The 25,149-nt window shown below is 35.9% G+C and overlaps 1 protein-coding gene across 1 annotated transcript in view; it reads right to left on the bottom strand.

Moving 5' to 3' along the window:
• LOC145662133 (uncharacterized) overlaps positions 1-5,819 on the bottom strand; it is a 50,939-nt gene extending 45,120 nt beyond the window's left edge. Inside the window, exon 1 of the mRNA XM_081727468.1 lies at positions 5,624-5,819. Coding sequence (XP_081583594.1) covers positions 5,624-5,635 — 12 coding nt within the window. The 5' untranslated portion in view covers positions 5,636-5,819. The remainder of the gene's footprint in view (positions 1-5,623) is intronic.
• Positions 5,820-25,149: the final 19,330 nt, after the last annotated feature.

Genomic DNA, 25,149 nt, shown 5'->3' with positions numbered 1-25,149 from the left:
TTAATACATTATATTTGTCAGTAATTTAAAGAGAAGACATGTCTATTTTCTAAGTTAGAGTGAAATTGTTCTAATACGCTAGAAGCATTAGTCAGTTGCTCCAGTGATGTAATTGGTGGATTTTCCGAGCATTTGCTAACGAAATCCTCTTATGAAAGAAATAAAGCTATAATCGGTTCGAGTCGAAACTGTTGGATAAATGACGGCAAATTGGTTGTTAGGCAACATATACGTTAAAATAGTTTGGGCAACGTATTTTTATGGAGTTTGGATTATCAAAAACTCTTTTGTGTTTGCTATCCCTGTTTGTGTGTCCGGAAGACCAAAAAAAAAAAAAAAAAAAAATCAACATCTAAGGATCACTTTCAATTTTGACCAGGCTACAGAGGGTTGAAACTTAGAAACCGTGTTCATTGATGGAGGTGATTCATTCTGATGATCCCAAGATATGAGTAATTAAAAGTCAGTTTCTTACGTATTTCTATGGAAATAATTATGAATATAATTCTTGCTAGATTAACTACCCACAGCGCTGTTGAGATTAACGATCTAGTAAAATACTTAGGATATAGTCCACTCTGATTACTTGTGGACTACTTGTGGAATACTTGTCTTCCTCCGTGGAATACGACGCTAAAATTAAACCAAAATATCCTCGTCCTGACAAATCAAAAGACTTAAATATTTTCTTTTTGTAGATAGATCTACTCATTCCTCTTAAAGTCTAGTTCATTTAAATTGAGGTAAAATGCTATATTTATTGCTAAACTGGGTGAATTTAACCTGTTAAAAAGTGTGGTTTACCAAAAAGCAAACCAAACTTCTTAACGTTGTGTACACTGAGAAATTGCTACATACTTAGCCTTATTTATGACGTTGCTGACTATGTTAAACATTAGCTTACGTAAAGAATATCAATTATGCTGGATGGGTATCGACTACCTCACTGTTATTTTTTTTAATATGACTTTGGGGGGGGGGGATCAGCAGTAGAAGGCTTACCTCTGGTACGTACAGCTTACAGATGACGAGAAGAACCCTAAAACAGGGGCAGCGGGGAAAGATCAACGACACGGTCAAGTCTATTTTCGGTTTTTGAGGTGTGGTCTATACTTAGATGTCGTCTGCCACTCCGGGTAAAGATATATGTGTGCTATTCCGTGGTATCATTTGAAACCCCCGTGCGAAAAGTGAGCGAGCCAATACCTACGTCACACTACTTCTGTTAGGGTTCTTCTCGTCATCTCTGAGCTGTAAGGTTCCTGGTTAAGTCCCTGGCCAAGTAAGTTTGTGGTGGAGAGCATTGTATCCGTGGTTTTTCTCGAAGTGTTCCCTTTGCCTCTCACATTATCATTCCATCGATTCTTCCATCATCATTCACTTGTCTTATTCATCCGTCTTCCATAGCCTAAATTGCATAATTGTGAGACGTTAAACTGAACTACCTGTATAAGTATCACTGCATGAGAAGGTAACAATTTTTGCTGGTGACTGAATAGCATGTAGTCTTGAAGAACAAAATTCTTTTCCGATATAACATCTGAAAACAGGTTGACATAAAAATATATAAAATAGTTGATAGCAATTCAGTTCTTAGTTCTCTCCTAATGAATAAGTAACATATGAAAAGAATAGTTATCATATCGCTGGTAGGTCAGCTGTAGAACATAGAAGAAATGGACCTGCGTAGCAAAGACCTCCCTGCAACATTAAGATACGATACAGACTATCTAATTCAGAATATTTCGATTTTCAAACGTTATGTATAAATAGTTGATGTAACGTAGGTTTCAAAGCGTAAGTTTAAGATATTGTATAATATCAACTTTTCTATGGTTGATTGATTATTACATTTACGGTCTTTCGTTTGATGCAAAGCTTATTCAGGACCAAATTTACACTTTCAAGTGCAATCTGAGAGAATATATTGCGCTTGATTCATTCCAACTGGAAGCTGAAACCGAACTTCGTGCACCAAAGACATGCCGTATAGCCTCTACACTAGGGAACCCAAACATTATTTACCTGCCACCCCTTTGTAAATCCGGTATACTTCACATCTCTCCTCCTTTTTATGACAAAAACAAAATGTTAAACTTGTAACATAAGTAAAGTTTGGTAAATTGTAGACGGTCAGTTCATATGTGGTGCTATATATGTAATTTCACAGTTTATTTCTGTCATAGCTTGTGCCTCGAGGTTGAAAGCTGCTGCTCTAAACTGAAGAAGACGGCAACATTTCAAACAGAATGCAGCTCTGCTCACTAGTGGCTATATCGTCGGCATATATCACTTCAGCAGATCAGAATTCCATAACTGCTGGAAGCTTACGTGGTTCGGGTTCCACATTAACTTATGAACCAGTCTCATTTAGTGTCCAGGGGGCAGGGGCGGATCCAGGGGGGGTGATCGGGGCAATCGCCCCCCCCCCTCCAGAAGAGGAAACTTTCTTATTTTATATATATAAATAAAACCCATCCCAAAGTTTGGAGCCCTTAAAAGTAGCAGTATGACAACCCACCGCCCTCCCAGAAGTCGGTCCCGGATCCGCCCCTGCCAGGGGGCACAGTGACTCAGTGCCATCCCCACTGTTCTAGTGGTTAGCGCGTGCGCCTTTTGGTGTACGTGGTCCCGATAGGAGAGCCTTTGGAATTTAAACTGTCCTAGATATGTTCGAAGTTGTATTCGTAACTACTTTCGTAAGGATTTAAAAAAGAAAAAAGAAAAAGTTGTACGAGAAAAACTTGGATGCTCAGCAAACTGAGGAATGATCAGTTGATCCTTCTTTATATATATATATATATATATATATATATATATATATATATATATATATATATATATATATATATATATATATATATATATATATAACAAAAATTGTGGAGAGCTTACCTCTAGTACGTGGGGTCCCTGGTTCCATCCCGATATGAAGTAAGTTTGTGGTGGACAACATCGTGTCTGTAGGCTTTCTCAGGATATTCAAGTTTCCTTCCACATTCTTATTTTACCAAATGTTTCAACATTATTCACTTGCTTTAATCATTCAACTCTCTTAGTTTAACGGGGATAATCGTAGGATGTGAAACTGATAGATTTCATTTCATTGTTTTTATTTAGCTTCGGCACTAAAGCGAAACGTTAAACTCTAATTCAAGAAACCAAAACACATGGGTCGTTCATTTACTTCTAAGGAATAGTGAGGATTCTTCATTAATCATATAAGTTATATAGTACAATTTCATATTATATTTATATATATGCATAGCCTATATTTTAGAGTTTAGCTAAAGATTAAAGTGTTTTTGAACGTCCATTAGAAGCAGAGACTAACAAACGAACAACACAAAGCACAGATTAACAAATAAAAATTCAACTCAGATTTGAATAGCCGTGCGCACTAAAAAAAAATAAGGGCCGTGGTGGCTCAATGGTACAGCGTTCATTTCTGGCGCATGAGGTCCTTGGTTCGACCCAGTTCGCACGAAGCGAGCTTTGTTGTGGAAAAACACCGTGTGTGGGGGTTTTCTCGGTGTTCTATCGTTTTCTCCAACTTTCTTCATACTACTATTTCATTCATTTCTCATCATCACCGTCTCCTTTAACCTAGCTGGCATAACCATGGGACGTAAAATTTAAAGATTTCACTTTTTCAAAAATAAAGAAATATTAAAATTAAACACATACTCGTATATCGGATCTGTTGTTATTTCTGCAGTGGGGAGCCGCTCAGAACGGAGATAATGTGAAAAAGCTATCTTACGTTTAGGCCATTTATAATACGGAATTTAGCAATATTAGAATTTTTACTTGAATTCAGAGTTTGAAACACTGGAAGCCTATGAAATTTGTCTGGGGTTCCATGAAGTTTTGGCGGGCCATGTCTATACTGAACTCTATGGCCTATCTCTTCAAGAAGAAAAATGTAATGCCTTTTCTTCGTACAGGGATTGTCTTGTTAAAGAGCGTGAAATCAATCATGGATGAATAACATTGTTGTAATTCTTAATTCAGTTTCCTAACTTCCAGTTTACAGCACATTCCTTTGAACCACGAGGGAAAATAACCAATCACCCGTATCACTGGCTCAGGAGCGCTATCTTAGATTCGTTTGATACTGTAGACCCTATATGTCCTAGAGCAGTGGTTCTCAAACTTGTTGTTACCGCGACCCACATTAAATATTAAAAAGTACTTTGTGGCCCACCTACTTTTATTCAAATACACATTGTCATTCTACGTAATGGTGGTATTTCAATTTTGTAAATTATAATTCTAATTTTTCCATATAAAGTTAACACAGAGCTCACACTATTCTCAACGTAATGCCCTACCCCGTGACAGATTTTGACTCATCCATTCTCTTTCCATCCTAACACCCAGCATCTCTATTGACTGTACAACAGGGCAGGGCTCTGAATAACCACTTATTCTTTACCTCATTAACAAATTTCACTTCCTGAATGGTACTTACTTTACAACATATGTTTCTGCATCAAAATAAAATTTTCACAATTAAAAGGAAAAACATTTCGCGACCTACCAAAGAAACGGCCCGCGACCCATACTTTGAGAAACACTGTCCTAGAACATAGTTTCGGGCAAATTACTCAGACAAGACAGAAAGTTATTGAAAGTATTGTGAACTTCCAGTTCTAACTTCGCTTCGCAGCGGGCACTTCTGAATAACTAAAAACTATGAAAATAAACAAAAGATATAAGAAACAAAATTAAGCTTCTTATTTCATACCCCATATTTATGCCCTATAGGCTAAAGAAAACGAATGAATAAAGAAATTAATGATTATGATAGAATTGGTGGACAGAGATTTTGGGAGGAGACAGGAGTAAATCCACAGACAAATGTTGTCCACCATAAACTCGCGTGACCGGGGATCAAACTAGGGAACTCTCAACACCAGAGGTGAGCTCTCAGCCACAAACCAAGAAGCAGGGGTGATTTAGGGAGGGCATGAGAGCAATTGGTCCCTTTGATTTTGAGAAACACGTGATCTGTAATAAATTGTATACTAATAGAAACAATGCGACACTGTTATGTCAATGGACAATCTTGCCCCTCCCTAGCAAAATCTGAAGTGCCGCTTCTGCCAAGAATGCGTACAGTATAAACATAACAACGTGCTAAATCGACTATAAGAATAATAATTTTTTACATCACTATAATAATTTAGAAATTCGTGCATGAGGCCACTTTCTGCTCCTATGAGACTTCTATGTGGACTTTGGTGATCAAATAGACAGGTTAAATCTATTAACAGAAAATATAAGTCAGAGTTTCATTAAACTGACCACAAACGGCAGTGGAAATTCTAATGACAAAGAGAACAGCTGTTTTGTTTGTAAGCAAAAGTGGTGTAACTCAAACCTACACCAATGTGTTTGAAAAAGTAAAGTCATCATTGTGGTTTTAACCTGCCCAACAATTTGTCATGACAATGGAAAATGATAGTGACTTGCCCTGAGTCCAGGTTTGCCTTGATATAAAATTTTCGACAAAAAAAACGGTTGATCCATTTTGGTGTGATGTTATTACACACAAAGTTACGCTTGATTTTTATAGATTTATATATAAAGTACGTATATCATGTAATTGTAGACCTACCTTTATATCCATGTTTCCTATGCGGTGTCCTCACTTACTCTGATAACGAAGGGAAAAAAGTAAAACTTCTAATTTATATCAGAAATAAGAAGAAAAACAATTTTATATGCCCTCCCAGGGTCGTTAAGGGACACCAAACGCCTTCCAGTACGAGTTTATGCTCGCTTAAGTCTGTTCAGAAACTGGGAATATTTCCTACACAATTCCCGTCACGAAGATAAAAAAAAGAAGTCGTAAGAAAAAAAGAAGAAAAAAAGAACATTAAAAAACAGCACCTGCTATATGGGTGGAAGATGACACGATATGTTTAATGAGATCCAATGAGAATACTTTACACATGAAATCGTCAAGGTCGTTTCTTTTGCTGGAGAAACATATAACATCTTTCTCCTCCCTCGTTTTTTGGAAAGTTAATTGTGATTCTGATGCACAGAAGAATAAGAAGTTTGCTATATCAGGCAATTAGTTACGTGTTAATGGCTACAAGAAAGTGTACATAAAAATTTGAGTGACGTTATTTATTACATCTTTTCCTCGTAACAGCATGTCGTTTTAGGGATCAGATCCTTATAACGTTCCATCATATTGTATTAACTTTGCGTTTGCAAAACATTTCCCGGATATGTTCCAGGATCCAATTGGCCTTTGTTCTTAACATTATTATTGTATATTGCTGATCTGCACAAAGTCATTGAACAATATTGTCGAACAGTAATGCTCAAACACGCTAAATTGATGTAGTTAACCGTTCACTTCAGGTGATTGACAGGTAAAATATTTTAAGACATTCCATTGTTAAGCGCCGAGTTTAAAGGCCTTTATACACTATGGAGTTTTTCGTTTTAAATTGTGAGCGATTTGAACATTCATGGACACTATTCAACAGAAGCGCACCCAGAAATTTTTGTTGGGGGGGGGATCCAAGCTTTAGGGGAAGATCCAATACTACGTGCCACTACGTCTACGTAGTATTGACCGGGTATGCGAAAAGACGATAAGTAATTGTAAAACATTTCCATCTATATTTTTAGAAAAAAATTTAGAACTAGAATGGTTTTATAAGAGAAAAAGTACAGATGAAGTGTAATATCAAATTTTCATCCTACATCAATCATTTCTCTGTTAAACAATTACAGATTTATTGAGAAATTACAAATGTATGTTCAGTTAGTAAGTTTTGAGGTGAGTCCGTTCCTGGTTGATCCTACCCCCGTGGGTACGTCCCTGCTACTCAATACAAATAGGGGCCGCGATAGCTCAGTGGTAGAGCGTTCATCTCTGGTGCATGAAGCCTACGGTTCGATCCCAGCTTGTTCCAAGTGAACTTTGTGGTGGGCAAACACCGTGTGCGTGTGTATTCTCGGGGTTCTCCCGTTTCATTCCACTATTTCATTCATTTCTCATCATCACCGTTTCCTTTAGCCTAGCTGGCAAAACCTAAAGATTTCATTTATTTTTTTTTCAATACAAATAGCTTACAAAATTAGATGAATTGGGATTGGGATGATCAGGACACTATTGGGACAAACTGTGTGCAATACTTACATAGTGTATAAAGACATTTATTTGATGTTCCCAGACAGCTGTGGTTGGTTCCAAAAGATAGATGCTCCGAGTCCCTTTGAAGGCGAACTAGTGAAATGGGGAACGGCCTATGCGGTGAGCACCTTGCATGATGGACTCTGCACTCGCTTACTGCACCGAATTCAAGCCTTAGTCGAACTTCAGAACCCACCTTATAAAAGACTCTGTTCTTAATAACCTTGGTGCTTACCAAATGGACATTAAACACAAAAACTCAATTCAAACCTAAAATATATATATATAGGATCGGGCAAAAAAATATTACCACTATTAGTAAAAAGTTTGAAATACTAGACATTCAATACACCTCTTCAACCTGCCAATATTCTGTCGACCATTGAGCACATAATATTTGAACATGTCTCGCGGTAAAGAACGTATCACTGCAGAAATTCTTTGTTGAAGGATATCTTGCAGTTTTGTTGTGTACGGACGCTTTAGCATCTCCCATGACCCAAAATCACACAGACTGAGATCTGCTGATCTTGGCGTCCATGGTAGTGAACCGCTCTGGCCAATCCATCGTCAACCAATTATCCTGTCCAGGTAACTACGAACTAGTGTGAGCTAGTGTGAGAGCGCACCGTCTTTTTGAAAATAACCGCGTGTGAGAATGGCTATTGGAGTATTGTTTTCCTCGTGATGAGCTAACATATCCAAATAGAGGTTCTAGTTATTTATACAGTGTTAAAAAAAAAATAGGTGTTCATTATTCCCAACTTTGAAATACCACATTATACTTTGTCTTCGGGGAGTCTCGTATGGCTTACTCCACTTCATGTGAATGATCAATAGCCCAAATCACACAGTTATGTTTGTTAAAACGACTACTGACATGAAACTTGGCCTCTTCGGGAAAGTAAAACAGTGGGACAGATTCTTGACTAACACTTCTGCCTTTTCACGCGGGAGATTTTATCGGCGTCAATAAGCGTTTGCACAATTAGGATGGGGTTGCCATATAAAATTAATAAAAGCGAAAGATATTAGCGTCGAATCGATAGGTTTTTTTTTTTTTTTTTTTGAGATGAATAGCGACAGTCCTGAGGCCGTCCAACTCCGAGTTTATCTCCTATCATCATGAGGGCGAGAAGGGATAGAAATTAAAATGTCCAAAATGAATTAGTGTCCAATCCATAGTTTTCAGACTTGCAAAGTTGATTGCTGACTTTCCCGATGGCATGTAAGTCCAAATTTAGTCACGAACGTGCATTCAGTTAACCCAAGAATTGACAATGGCAATCGTCGTTACTTATCCTACTCAGTTCTTTATTTTCGAATATTGTACATAAATGTACAGTAGTTTTTCCATTGCGAAACAGGATCTTTAGCTAATATCTGCAAGTACGTTCACTTAAAATATGGTCTCATTGTGGGTCTCTTTGATACTCTCATCACAAGTGAAAATCTCTGTGACATTTTGACCTGCCTCAAACGACCGACAGCTAAACTTAATCCACTTCTAATTTCAATAGGCGGAAAAGTACGGAACTTATTCTTGGGATCCTAAATCAATATTTAAAAAAATCATTTTTCGTAATCTCTTGCTGATTTTGCTGCAGTTTTCTGAGTGTACGGAATAACCGGGGTTTCCTGCATCGGATTGTCATTTCTGATGAATATGTACAGTGCGTTTAGAAATTCGATGGCCAACCTCCAGGAAGTGATGTCTTATATCAACTGAAAAGAAATGTTCTATTGAAGATAGGCCGAAAAATGTCTTTCCTTCAGAGTTTTAAATTGCCAAAAATACTAAAGTCACAGTTTAAAACCTCCTTTTTTTTTTACATTTTTATAACACTTATTAAATTAAAATAATATGAAAATAATACTTGAAAAAGTGATTTATTTACTTCTGTGCAGATAAGTAGTTGTAGTACTTATTCCCTTGTACTCCATGATATAGGGCTCGTTTTGTTCCCCTTGTACTTCATTATATAAATTTTGTGACCAGCTTAAAACAATTGGCTAGGATAGCGCGTAAAACAGCTGGCTAGAGTAGCGCGCGGAAAAACGTACTTCCGGGAGTATTACTCTCCCGAGCGGGACGTACTCTGCCCACTCCACCCAATAACATCGCAATGTTTTGAGCCAACAATCATGGCGGAAACAAAAGTAGCTAATCAGACAATGGTGAAAATGAGAGTAGCCAATCAGAATTGCCGATGCTCAGTTGTTTTTTGGCTTCATTAATTTAATAGGATGAAGATACATATAGGCAGATCCTCTTTTTTATAACATCCTTGGTTTTTAACCTATAACGTGGGAAGGCTTGAGCTATAACTAGTTATTGATATTCACAATTGTGTTCACAGGTGGAGTTAATGTGTAGTAAAACAACGAACTACGTTAGAAAAGTAACATATGAACAATCTCTGCAATCTTTGTATACATGAAACAACTCATAATAAAATTTCTGTAATTTAATAACTCTTTCTTGTATTTAGTCAACACAGGAATACATTGTCTTTGCTTGATACACAAAACTTGCTTACTTTGCTCAATAATTTAAAAGCTATTTCGAATAACAATATCAACCTGACGAAAACGAGTTCATATCTTCAAACAGAAGGATATGTCCGCGGAAATAGGGACAAAAATTCGTGAAAGAAATATAGTTATAATTTTTAGTCAAGTTGTTCTGTTGATAAAAAAATATAGTTGTATGTAACTTGCATCATTAAATTTTTTTCAAAGAATTACTATTTTCTTATTTTTCCCGTAGGTTACCTTTCATCTACTAAGTTTTAATGTTGATTATAATATACAAGCCTTATTTATTATTGCATAGGTCTTACTTTTTTTCTGTCGGTATCCCAAGTAAAATTTCATATAACTGATCAAACCTTTTCTTAAAGTAGAGTTCAATGTTCAACTTAATTAAACGGTGCTTATTTCAAATTATTATAAATGTATGTTGCTTATACTTAATCATAAAAGACCGTTGACAAATGTAACGCGAGTTACCGTAACGTGAGTTAACCGACTATGTGCATATTCCACTAAAATAAGTAGTCATAAAATGTAAACAAAAATTTAATATTTTTGTCATAATTAAATTATGTGTGTCCCTATCTTACATAGTAATTTCATGCACATAGCTATGCCAGGACAAAAGAAAATGTATTTAAAAAATCACAGGTTCTGAATGTAGGGAAAAAATTTGTAACGTGAGTTACTATAGTATTTTCTTTTCTCCTAGGTTTGCTGTATCATATAAAATGTCGATATTTGGTAATTATCTGTATAAATAAGACAGCTTTCCTTTTTCTTAAAAAACGGAGCTTTTAAGTTTATTGTGGTTTGTATCCTTCAAAATATACTTCATTACGTAACGTGAGTTACCATGGACATACACAGAAGTAGTAATGCTAATTTTGCGTTAGGCTATTTTTGTCTAACTCTAATCCATTGTGAGAGGCATTTAGGGCCAGTCCTACAATATCCTGATATTCTTTCTGATTACTATCAGTCAGAATTAGATATCAGGAAGTTGTCAGTTACTTTAACCCGTGGTTCGTTCTACAATATACTGTGCCTGATATATGATCTGTCAGATAGTTAACCCGAAGTAAGGTTTTAACGGACCATTTGATTGGTTGGTTTTCTGTTGATCATACTGGAAACAATTGAAACGTCAAATTTATAACTAAAATTTATAACGTTAATTTCGTTATATATTACACTCCATTTTATAATACTACACGTAATAACACAATCTGAGCTTTTAATTAATTCATTTATTTGATATTCCATCTCTAAAAATATGTAAATTAGATTAATAATTTAGATATGTTTTTATATATCATTCAATTTCAATAATTAAACTCTATATTTTATATAGAATATATTTCTTCATCTTCTAACTACACACATTACATGGCGCTTATGTGCGGGCACTTGTAGCCAACGGGTACTACTTTTCGTTATAAATTGGCATATATTCGAGCTAAAATGTTCTTCTAGGCCTCGCTATATATTGAACAATCTCCTCATCGTCCTCGGACACCATCAACAATTCATCGATTTCGTCCGTGATTCACTACACGACAACTAACAAGTAGCTGATAGCTGTTAACAGGCAATTGAACTTCCTGTCAAAATACCAACCAGCTGATAGGGTTTATCAGCCACCTGATTGTTATCAGGACATTGTAGAACACTTATCGGAAAGATGTCAGGAGGATATTTATATCAGACAGATATCAGAAGATGGTAGGATTGGCCCTTAGTCATACATATCTATGAAATGCTTATAGCCTTAAATGTAGCTTATTTTATGAAACTCTTTTGCCATTTTTGGCTTTTTTATTAGCCGTTGAATTAATTCTAAGAGTACTTTTTCTTTGAAAATAAAGTGTAATTTTCAAACTTTAGCCTCTATGTCATTATATATTATCGAATTAATTGATTTCTCTAGAAGATATAGACTGTTCTGTAACGTAACAAACTATTGTTTTTCATTATTCTCAGATTTGGATCAAGAGAGATGATTAGTAAGTTTCCAAGCACCCGAAAACATTGGAAAAATGCAGAAAACGGACCCTTATTTTGGACCCATATAATGCTTACAGGAAAATAAGCAAGGAGAAGACTACAGACTGGAACGGCAAGCTAGAGCATTTCAATTAATTGATAGAAAGTTGTACCGTGCATATAGATTTGGAAATATTACGAAGCATTTATTGTGTTCCATTTAAAATGAGAGATGGAATTTTTAACTTATTGCACGCTCATCCGTCAGCTGCGGTGCATGCTGACCAGAATCGTACATATCAATTGGCGCTACAAAAGGTGTATTTTCCACACATCCGTAATTACTTTCGTCAGAAATTTAGACAATGCGTTTCTTGTCAAATAAATAAAAGAGAAAACCAAGTAGCTACTATTAAACCTCAAATATTTCCAAAGGTGACCCCATTTTCAGTAGTCTCAATTGACCAATGTGGCCCTTTCCCAACATCTTCTATATATCGTCACAAGCATATGTACATATCGTCTATCTACATATTTTAATTATGTGTAATGCTTGTACAAGATATGTCATAGCTGAAAGCATACCGAATTTAACGGGAGACATTATTGTGACTGCTATTTATAATATACTCATGTTAAAATACGGAGTACCATCATGTTTAATTTTAGATTGCTTTCCTGCTCATAAAAGTAAGATAATGTCAGAGTTAGCGAAATTCTTGGGAATAGAATTGAAATTAATTTCAGTTAATTCACATTATTCTCTCAATTTGGCTGAGAAAACAAGCGACACAATTCAAAGAGCGTTACGTCACTACATCAAATCAACTGGAAACAATTGGGACATAATGCCCAAATTGTGTTTGGATTAAATAACACTAGTTAACAAATTTAAACTTTTTGTTTGTTACATGAGAAAAATCACCTGATCTTAAAGGAACCTTTTGCGCTGAATTCGAATATGCACTCGGTTTCTCTCCATCACGTACAGTTTTCCCGTAACAGAGGGATTCTCGGGAAATTCCCTAAAAAATTTCCCTTTTTCAGACATTTTATTCCCCTAGCTCCTGTCCCCTTACATATAGTAACATAGAAATTATACCTAAGTATACATTGATTTATATTTAATAAACCCTAAAAGTTTCGTAAAAATCGCTTTGTTCTTTCTAGAGAAATAAATATATTTGTATGTATACTGTGTGCACTGTTTATTGCACCTGATAGTAATGCTTTCAGATCTCCTGAGTTGGGGTAAAAACGATTTGCTTTATTACTACAAACACAGACATAAAAATGAATATTTACAATAGTCAACAACACACTTGTATTGCTCTCTGTAAATTAGAAACGTGTATAAAAATAGAATGTACTTCCAACGTATATTTTTTTAAACGTACTGTATATGTATATATTAATACATATATATACAATTCTCCAAGTTTTTTCGTTTTGTTCATGAAATGGTTATCAATATTTGTTATCAAATGTAACAGAATGCAAAAGAAAGAAAGAATGGAATACAGACTCATTGTTAACAACAATGAACTAATGCAGTCTGAATTTTCCACTACGGTATCGTTTCCCCCCTCCCCACGCGCATTTCTTTCTTTCTTGTGTTCTTGACATCTGGTGAGGGAGTTTTGTACATTTTTATATTGACGTGAGGTTTAACACTACTTCACTTTCAAAGTTGTCTTTGCTGCTAAGAGTGCTTTCATGTTTGATCATAACGGCATTATACCCAACTAAGACCAGAAGTTTAGTTTGTGATCAGTACAATGGCGTCAAGAGGACGGCGTTCGTGTGTTAACTCACCAAATAGATTTTGTTATGTGTGTGGCCAGTTTGTAGTTAAAGGACAGTGTAGATCCATTACGCCATCGGTGAAACTAGCATATTATATATATTTCGGATGTCGTGTGGGAGATCAGGACAAAACTTGGGCACCCAACATAATTTGTGCGTCGTGCTACGTCACTTTACTTCCATGGGCCAAAGGGAAATGGAGGTTCATGAAATTTGCTGTACCAATGGTGTGGAGAGAACCCACCAACCATCTGGATGATTGTTATTTTTGTCTCACAGTAGTTAAGGGACATTCTAAAAAAAGCAAATACACAATAAGTTATCCCAACGTTAAATCCGCAATTAGACCTATTCCGCACGGGGATGAACTTCCACTTCCCGAGCCCCCTACAAACTGGGAAGAGATATGGCCAAAAGACTCTGATGATGATCATGACCTTCATGAACCATCGACATCAACATGTACATCCAAGGATCCAACGTTCATCCCTGACTGTGTTCGCGAGCCACATTTCATCCGGCAATGTGAACTTAATGACCTAGTCCGTGATTTGCACCTGACAAAACAAGAGGCGGAACTTCTGGGATCAAGGCTCCACCAGTGGAACTTATTGGATGCAGAAACAAACATATCAGTGTACAGGAAAAGGCATGTTCAATTTTCAAGCTATTTCTCAATGCAAGATAATGTGTGCGTATGTACGGATATAAATGGGTTGATGGCGGAGCTAGGAATTCCTTACGTTCCAGAAGAATGGAGGTTATTTATCGACGCGTCAAAGGTCAGCCTTAAAGCTGTGCTTTTACATAATGGAAATAAAAAACCTTCTATACCACTTGCGCACTCAGTGAAGATTAAGGAATCCTATGACACCATGTCAACTTTGCTAAATCTTATAAATTACAAGGACCATTGTTGGCAAATATGTTGTGATCTCAAGGTAGTTGGTATTTTATTAGGACTGCAGTGCGGTTACACGAAGTACCAATGTTTTTTATGTTTATGGGATAGCCGAGCTGATGACAAACATTATGAAGTGAAGGAATGGGAACCTAGAGTGAATTACGTACCTGGAGAATGCAACGTCAAATACGCTCCTTTGGTAGATCCTAATAAGATATTACTACCGCCACTTCATATCAAGTTAGGACTTATGAAAAACTTTGTCAAAGCCATGGACACATCTGGTGAAGGTTTCAAGTATTTGCGAGATAAGTTCCGTAACCTGAGTGATGCTAAGATTTCAGCGGGAGTGTTTATTGGTCCCCAAATTAGGAAATTAATGCTTGATGATAGCTTTGACAGCAAGTTAAACAGTGCTGAGCTAGCTGCCTGGATAGCATTTAAGTGTGTTGTGCGCAACTTTCTGGGCAATAACAAAGCTGAGAGTTACACAGAAATCGTACAGGACATGATACAGAAATACAAAGAGTTGGGTTGTAGGATGTCTTTAAAAATCCACTTTTTGCACTCCCACCTCAGCTTCTTTCCTGCTAACCTAGGTGCTCTCAGCGACGAACAGGGGGAAAGATTCCACCAAGATATAATGGCAATGGAGAAAAGGTACCAGGGACGATTGGATCCTTCAATGATGGGGGACTATTGTTGGGGTCTTGTTAGAGAATGCAACATTTCTTACAAAAGAAGGAAGTAGTGTACGTTTTTGTAACCCAATGGAAGTTTCATATATTGTGATAGTTTTGATTGTCTTTTCATGACCTTTTGGTACATTTGTATTATTGTTTATTGTAAATTGTCACACTTGTAAATTATATTGTATTATATTTTATATATGTGTTTGTGGTAATAAAGCAAAACGTTTTACCTCAACTTAAGAGATCTGAAAGCATTACTATAAGGTGCAATAAACAGTACACACAGTATACATACAAACATATTTATTTCTCTAGAAAGAATAAAGCGATTATTACGAAACTTGGAGGGTTTGTTAAATATGAATCAAAATATACTTAGGTATAATTTCTATGTTAGTATATGCAAGGGGACAAGATCTTGGGGTGTAAAATAAACGAAAAGGGAAATTTTTGAGGGATTTTCCCGAAAATCCCTCTGTTACGGGAAAATCGTACGTGATGGAGAAAAACCGAGTGCATATTCGAATTCAGCGCAAAAAGTTCCTTTAAGAACAGGTATTTCCTTTTATGTAACAAAACCTTTGTTAACTAGTGTAATTTGAAGAATCAAACAACTAAATATTCAAGTTTCTTTCTGCTTCATGGGTTTGAACCAAAGATTATTTTTGATCTTCAATTTCATACTCCAATTCAAGAGGAAGAAAATGTCGAACGGATGGAAACGATTTGACTTGCGAGAGATGATGCCTATCAGAATATGTATAAAAGTTATCTCAAGCAATTGGAGAAATACGAAGACCTTCATGCGCAAACACAGTTTCACCCTGGACAAAAAGTGTTCATTCAAAACGTGACAAGACATAAAGGAATACCAGCAGCATTTGATTTCCGTTATGACAAGCAACGTGTGATACTATCACGTTTGCCCAGCTGAAACAAATACAGTGAAACCTCCCTTAACGGACACCTCTCAATAACGGACACCTCTATAATACGGACAGATTTTTTTGCACCGGGAAAAATATATGTTCTCTTACGGAACAAAACCCTCCCTTTTGCGGACACTCTCAGATACGGACGCGGACAGTCCTTTTCTCCCCCAAACATTTCAATAACTTCTTCATAACGGACAGGAATTACTCTCGGTTCTGCTATATATTACAGTAGACAGAAAATTCTTTTCCCCATAAGTGTATATATCAAGAGTCTAGACCTGGTGAACCATCAAACAGAGCAGCTTCAAGCGGAACTTGAATTTTTTCTGCCAGCAATAAACTGCTATCCGATGGAAATCCTAGAAAACCTTCAATAACACTTATGCAGGGACAATCGGATGGTCAAGAATTCTATGCGGAAGATCTTCCCTTCCCTAACAAATTTAGTTCTTTTTCCAGTGGTCCTTGCACCTTTTCCCGGTAATTTCATAGATAACAAGTAAATGAATTGATTTTTTACAGGGTGATGACATGTGCAAAGGAAATTACCATACACGCATTATCTTTTGCAGTATATGAATATATTAACACATCCCCGAGTAATAACATTATTTAATAGAAATGAATACCTCCTTCATCCCTCCAAGGAAATCAAATACGTACTAAATAGTATTTTCATATTTAATTTTACGTATTTACGCTCATACATATGTATTTACTGTATATTATTACATACAATTACCGATGTAAGAAATTAAATTTACGTAACCTCTCTGTAACGGACACCTCTCAATAACGGACAAAAATTCATGTCCCATTGGTGTCCGTTGTTCAGAGGTTTCTGTATCTTGTTTTTTTTTAAAAATGCAAAAGGAGATGATGTCCAAGACGAGATAGAAGTACGTCAATTAAAGTTGCTGTAATCTTCAACAATGAATGAAAATGCGAACAAAGGACAAGAAAAGACAAACGTCATTCTTGGAAATATGTAACCAGTGAAACACAGCATAATTGTGCAAGAAGAAGTTTATATCTAAATTATCAAAATATCTTAAATATCATAATTTGTGAATTTCATGAAAGAAAAGAGTAAATTAGAATATTTTTCATTTGATCCCCTTTTCCCCTCTGTAAATACGGTTTAAGTTAGGTTATATGTTGATGTGGCCTATTTGTACTATATAGTATTCATTGTGGGTAAGCGTGTATAAGTCGTTCTCCTAAAACTCAACCAAACTTTAAGCTAAAGGCTGAAAAAACGAGCTGCAGATATGTAGTTCAAACTTTCATATTTCGAACATTGAATACGACTTGTAACATTGTGTTGTCTCTTTTATCTATCTTTGGGGTAGAATAGGACGTTATTCGAATCAGAATTCCCTCCCATTCCCCCCAGAATAAACATTTTCGTTGGAGATATTAGCTGAAACTGATATATGCAGAGGTTGTTCAGTCTACATTTGGCCAATTACGACTTACCTAAAAATTTAGAAGAATTCATGGCGCCAGATCCGTAAGTGCTCGATATGTTTCCCTTGGTTCCTAACAATAACCCGACAACGTAATTTCGACTGTAATAGGCTTCTCTGAAGAACTGGGAGGGGAATCTTGTCCCATTTCCTTTGCCCAGCTTTCCGAAGTCCTTCCACAGTTGTCACACGCCGTTTTCCCAAAGCTCGTCTCAGCAATTTAAATCCATAATAGTCCATAGGACTAGCATCTGAAGATTTAACAGGTACCTCATTGAAAGGTATCACCTGTATACCACTTGCCTCTTCCATTTCCCTGTAGAATGCGAGAGACGATCGTGAGGTATGTGATGAGGCCTTCTCCATGTGAGTGCGCACGAGATTGGCGTCGTTTCCGTACATTGTTGGAATCTCATGCTCGTAGATCGGCCGCATGATCTGCTCCTGAAAATACTGCAAATTTATTTTGCAGTTCTTCGCCACCCTACGAATCTTCAGTTTACATCGGTAACAGTAGCCAGTTACGACCATGAACCCTTTTGGGAAGAATTCTTTACAGACATGGACCAACCTTCTGAAGTTCTTGGCGCCTTACTCTCGGTACATGATGGCTCTCGGTTTGCCGCAGCCGGAAAGGCTTTGTTTTGCCAGATGTCGTTCGTACAGTTTCAATTTCGTTCCTTTTTGGTGGGCATCCGTGAGAAGATGGCCGTGAGCTTTCATGACTTTTTCGAGGTTGAGTTGATGGTGTAACGTCCGGCTCACAGTCCCCAAAGACAAGTCAATACAATTATGTAACGCTCGACTTTGTTCATTCCGTCGACCGTAGGCGACGTTCTGACAATTGAACTGTTTGGCCCTTGCATGTAGACTGAGTCGCCACCACGAATGAAAACCGTGGAAAGATTTTGTATTTTAGATCCAAGTTCGGTGATGAGGATGTAAATGCAATCATGAAGATTTCCCGATCACACCACACGGGACTAGATAACTACCGTGACTGACGATATGAATGAATACAGTCATTGGAGGAACATTCAAATTCTCAGGAATTTAAATATAAGTAAGAAGGCAAAATCTTGTTTTAGCTTGTTTATAAAGATGAGTAATTAAAACATCATACATAGAATTAACTGTAGAAAGGAGAGTATAGTTGAATGGCAAGTACCAATATTACATATACATTTATTTCCTTGTACATATTTTATAGTATGATCAATTGGTAAGTATTTATTTATTTCATGTTTCTATATGAAATCTCAGACCAGATGAATGAATCTACTTGTAGTTTAAACTGCGTAATATGTTTTTTAAATATTGTCTATGAATAGTGTTTATATAATGATGCAGCACATATATTGGTCTTATTCCGATATTTCATATTACATGTAGATAGATTACCAAGCGGTAGAAACCAGCACCATGTTATTTATAATGATATTAAAATTCTTCTTTCAGCTTCCGTACATGTCCTGTTTCAGTTAGCATCTCCGGTTACAACAGTTCAGCAAAAGACAATATTTCCACACGGGACATATTTATTCACTATATAATAATAGCATCATTTTATTTACTCTTTAATACATATATATTTAAATTATCATCAAAATCTCGTATATTAAATCAAGCCTTCTGCCCATGTTGTAAATATCCTTACCTCGTTGCCAAATAGACAAGACATGACTTCAAAACTGCACAGAGAAGAAACGTTCGAGTAGTCTGAATTTACAATATTTAGAAATAAGCAGTGCTGCGTTGCTATGCGCTACGGTTATCATCTCACTAATCAGAAATATTATGCTGATAAATTGTCATAGATCTTTCTGACAGTAAATATTAAACCCATGAAATATATAGTAGCTTGAATATCATCCGGACTAGCTTCCATATTGACCAAAAGATTATTATAAAATACTAGAATTTGGATAATGATTATTTCTTAATTTATGATGTTAAATTTTCATTTATTTGGCGGCATAGCAAGGAGTAGAAGGGCTTAAGCCCCCAGAAGAAACTCTTTAGTTAGCCATACACGTTATTTTCTCGCTCTCCATGATCAAAAATAATATATTGCTTATTTTAATTAATAATTATCTAAAATAGTTGCTATCAGAACTAATTAGTTATTTATGGATATATATTACCAGATTAAAATATCGTTGAACCTTAATTTCGTACACCTGTAATTCCAAATACCGTATTTTAATCAAATATTTTATGAAAGGATTAACCTTTTTTATAATCTCTTATGTTTCTGTTTTAAATATATCTCTTTCTCTTTTTCAAATTAATTATTTTTCTTCTTCTTCTTCTTCTTGTTACGGGAAAGAAAGCTATTTCGCCAATTGACACTTAATAATTATAAATTAAGCCATATCTTTAACGGTACAGTTATATAATATACGCTATCCCATTTAAAATAAATATTAACAATGTAATTCGTAATATTGCTTGGTGCAGGTCTAGAACAGGTTAACATTTTAATAAAACATAAATTCCAACTTTGTAGAAAACTGAACTTGTACGAAATGTCATCACAAACAATAAATAACAAACAAGTAGACAAAATATCAAGAGCTGTTATGGTCAGTTGTGGGGCATAACAATTAGCCATACACCTTTGTGTTGGTGGATTTTCTTGCATTGCCATTTTGCGAAGTTTCCTCTGCATGGTGGAGGTGGTCTTGGTGCATTCCCGCTTCATAGGCAACTTCGTTGGTGATCCAAATGGTGGAGTTTCGTTCCCATGTACTTTTTATAACATTTTTTATTCCAATTAAACTGATGTTGCGACCATTCTTCTTGCAATGTTTTCTAATAACAGAAACACTAAAGTGGGCGTCATAAAGAGACGCAACATAGCCTTCCAAAAGCCGGCTTGGTTTGGGCGGCATTTTAGTCACAGAGCGGAAACCCACACACTTGGAAACAAATTTAACACAACACTCACAACAATGGTCCTGCTTTGTGCGTTACTGTCGTCCATGCGGAAAAACAACTCCGTTCCCAGGAAGCCACTGCACAACACTGCAGGACGCCACGAGTCAGGTCGGGTGAGTCCATTCTGGCCGGGAGGGAGAAGGAACAAAATCGGCCAAACGTAGGTTGAACAACCTCTGTATATACATATATATATATATATATATATATATATATATATATATACTAGCAGCGTTCACCCCGCTTCGCTGCGGTCACCCCGGAACGCAATAAACTTTGTTACTTAGATAATTTTTACTTTTTCGCTTTCAAGTGATATGATAAAAACCATAGTAGATTGCAGTAAATGTTAACATTATATCGCCTGTCATTTATGTTAACCCGCCGAGTGACACGGTCATGCGGGTTGCATATAAATACGTTTATTTTTATACCTATGATGAACTAACAAAGGATTTGTACGTTATGGACACTTGAATGGTCAATTATCTCAAGACACTGGTAATTAAAAATTAAAGTGATATGATAAAAACCATCTAGGGTCCAAATCCTAATAACCCCCCAAAAATGAAAGAAATTGGTTCAGCCGTATTAGCGTGATGAGGGAACAAAGGAATTGTGCGTTCTCTTTTTTATATATATATATATATATATATATATATATATATATATATATATATATATATATATATTGCATTTTAGATTAACTAATGTTATATTTTCTGTATTAGTAAAGTACACAACTATTATTTCGTTTTCTCCTTTTATTTCAGGCAACATGAACGAAATCATTAGGAAATTGATCATAGCCTCAATTATTATTTTCGCTAGTGTCGATACATAAGCAAGTGATTTAATTGAACATTCTCAGTTAATATTACAGAAGTTCGGCGTTGCTATTCATAAAATTGGCCCTTCGCTTCAACATAATGACCAAATTTTTATCTCTTTAAGGATACATTTTGATTTGAAATTTGAAACAATACGCATTAACCATTATTCTAATTCAAATTTATTTGGGAAATCTTGGATTCAAAATGACACGACATTTTACGACCAATTAGCGAATCTCATTCCATGTCATTTCATGTTTTCGGAACAAACAACACGTTAGCATGTGAGTCCAAGCAGAAACGTTCCTTATTCTTCTCAGCTCTATCTGGACTTTTAAGTCTTGGCTTTTCATCATATAATTATTACGAAACGCAAAAGTTAAAGCACGTAGTTAACAATCTCCAAAATCACGATCAAATTCTCACTACTGAAATTTCAAAATTGAAGACAGATTTTAAAAATCAAATGTCTATACAACATGACACTATTTTGGTAATACAATCGGCTCTTCATGAATTAAAGAAGGACATGTTTGAACAATATTGTAACCTCTGTCGTCTGATGCTTTGTTATTAGCTAAACAAGCTCACGAAGCTTCAAAAGATGAAACCTTACGTACTTTTAGAGATGTGCTATCAAATAAATTAACTTTTCGAATTGTAAATTCTATTCATGGTAAAGAGCTTATTGCTAATCATTCTTTACTCAAGTATAGTGTTTTTCAAAAAGGCTTAGGTTTATTTTATGCTATTATGAAAACGCTTCTTTTAGAGTATAATCCCAACATTCATACGCTATATGTTTTATTAGACATTCCATTAATTCTTCCCCAAAACATAAATCCCCTATACCAAGTAACCAATTTGGGTTATTTATCACAAAATCGTATTGTTTCCTTCAAGCTTCCAGAACACGTATACTTATACCAAGATTCTCTTCACTTAATAGAAAAAGATCAGTGCCATTGGATTTCTTTCTTGTTTCTTTTCTACACTAATCAAATGTCGATCTTACCTAAAGCGAAATTTTTATCAAACTTATTGTTTCATAACGCTACAGAATTTTGTGAAACAAACAAACAAACTAAACAAACTAACTAAACAAACAAATGATAAGTTTAATATGGTCTTGAAGCTTTGCTGGCGTCTACTATTAATCCAATGTTCTCGGGATTGCTGCCAGAGTGAGTGTTGTTGTGCTGAGCTTTCGTTACCATATTGTTTCCAATTCTATTAAACTCCTGGAATCGCACTTCAGCAAGGATATAGTACATCTCTTCAGACACACCCTAACGTCTACCTACTTCAGTTACCAAGACAATTTCTTTGAACAAAGCGATGGTGTGGCAATGGCCTCTCCTCTCTCTCCAGTAATAGCGAACTTCTATATGGAGTATTTTGAACACAAAGGGCTAGAAACAGCAACATACAAACCTACAGTATTCTACAGATATGTAGACGACACATTCGTCATATGGCCCCATGGCAGACAGAAACTCGACGAATTCCTGCAGCATCTGAATTCTATACACCACAACATCCAGTTCACTATGGAAACAGAAACAGAAGGAAGACTCCCGTTCCTGGACGTACTCGTATACAAGAAACCAGATGGAAGTCTAGGCCATGCAATCTACAGGAAACCCACGCACACCGATCTCTACCTCGATGCGATCAGTTTTCATCATCCTGCACAGAAGATGGGAGTGTTAAATACCCTAATACACAGAGCATACCAAATAGCAGATCCAGATAATATTTAACGGATATTCGTCGAAACAGATCAAGGCAGCCATGAGAAAATACAGTAGCAAAAATAGCACCACAAAAGAGGACAACACGACAGACAAGGAAAATATTGCAGTTATTCCATATATGGGAAAAACCTCCAACCAACTAGCAAGACTATTGAAGAAATTCAACATCAAGACTGTACACTGCCCTCCACCGAAGATCAGGAGTTTACTACCAACTGCAAAAGACTCATTGGGATTAAAGACACCAGGGATCTATAGGATCACCTGTGAATGTAACGCCACTTACATAGGTGAAACGGGAAGGAACATTGAAGACAGAATGAAAGAACACCAGCGACACACCAGGCTTAAACAACCTGAAAAATCTGCAATAGCCGAACACTGCATACAATACAATCATACGGCCATGTGGGACCAAATTGAAGTACTAAAGAAAAGCAAACAGTTCTGGGACAGGAAAATACATGAATCTCTATTCATCCGTACATACAAGCCATCCATCAACAGAGACGAAGGTTATCATCTACCTGACATCTGGATCCAGCTTCTCAGTACGAAAAGAACCATCAGCCAATCAGAGAGCAGTTTCCACCAGCAAAATCAGAGCACGCCATAGGCCAACAAAAACAACCAATAGAAACACAGCGATTCTTAAAGACCACAATATAAACAGTACGACCAGCACACTCCAACACATAGCTCTGAAGATGTTGCCGCTGTATGGTAACGAAAGCTCAGCACAACAACACTCACTCTGGCAGCAATCCCGAGAACATTGGATTAAATGATAAGTTTATTTTCAAGCATACTCCTTTGGAAATAATTCTCTCCACAAGTTTTATGGTCACCATGTAAAACGATACACGGAAAACCAGCCTATAGCAGTGTCAACGTCAATCATGAAAATGCTTCATTTTTCGTGTACGTAGATTTTCAGTCCATAACAGTCTAAATTCTTGACTCATGATGCACTTTAAATTTAACTCACAAAATTTTTATGCCTAACATCACTTATCCTCCATTTTCTCCTCATATGGATACTTTTTTGAATAAGTTGGAATCTTTAGCGCAGCAAATAGAAATTATAACTGTAAATGCCTACAATCCATCTTTACAAATTTCTAATGACCCAATGTCATTGCTATTAATAATATCTATTACAAGTGCTGTACTGTCGCCTCTCATTATCATATTTTATCTATAAAATTATTTAAAATTAATAGGGAGTTATCGAATATAAATATGAAATTACATTCACATAACGAAGAAACTTCAAATGATTTTAAGCACGTGCAAACGAATAATGTATGAAATGTTTCTTTATGCGAAAAATATTATTGTAACATGATGGTATAAACCTAGGTTATTTTACTGAAGTAATCAAATAATAGTCATAACATGATTTGCAAAGCAAATCTAAAGACAGATTATTAGTTTCTTTGAAAGAGAAATTCCAGTTTTGAAATTCAAATTCTTGCAAAGCGAGACGAAGACATCAAACTAGACAAAAGGAAAAAAGGTACACAAAAGGTATTCGCAAAGCGAATGTTTGGAAATGTGTATGTTGTGTCTTATGTAATTATAAATATATTCATTAAACTTCCATACTAAAATTATGTAGTATTTTCTTCTGTTTACCTTTATAGGCAAATAATCAACATGAACTTCGCCTTATTCTATATAATTATATTCACTGTCACTTCTATCTTAATTTCCCTTATGTTAGCCATTTTTATTTATTTTCAATGCAGAAAATCTGCAGAAAATCTAATTCAACAGCCACAATAGAAAATTAGTTCTATTCAAATACCACCTTTACCTCAACTAGACCCTGTATGTGAGGATATCTACTATGGAAATGTGCAAAATCAAAACATACCTAATTTTTCTTCAGATAATATTTCTCTGCGCATTCATGGTTTAAATTGCATAGTTACTTATTCCAATTGCAATGTATACTTAAAATATTTCTCCTTAAGTCGAATTTGTGTCAATCAAAAGAGCATGTATGTACTCTAAACACCCCAAGAGTTTTGTAATTACAAATCACCAACTATCTCGACTGTAAAGAATATATTCAAGACGGCTATGTCGACATACCTATATGCTAATAAATAATCATCTACGTCA

This window comes from Thermobia domestica, chromosome 10, assembly GCF_964235325.1.
Source record: "Thermobia domestica chromosome 10, izTheDome1.hap1.1, whole genome shotgun sequence".
In the NCBI taxonomy this organism is placed as follows: domain Eukaryota; kingdom Metazoa; phylum Arthropoda; class Insecta; order Zygentoma; family Lepismatidae; genus Thermobia; species Thermobia domestica.
Note: the sequence above shows the minus strand (reverse complement) of the source record. Positions and strands in the feature narration are given on the sequence as shown.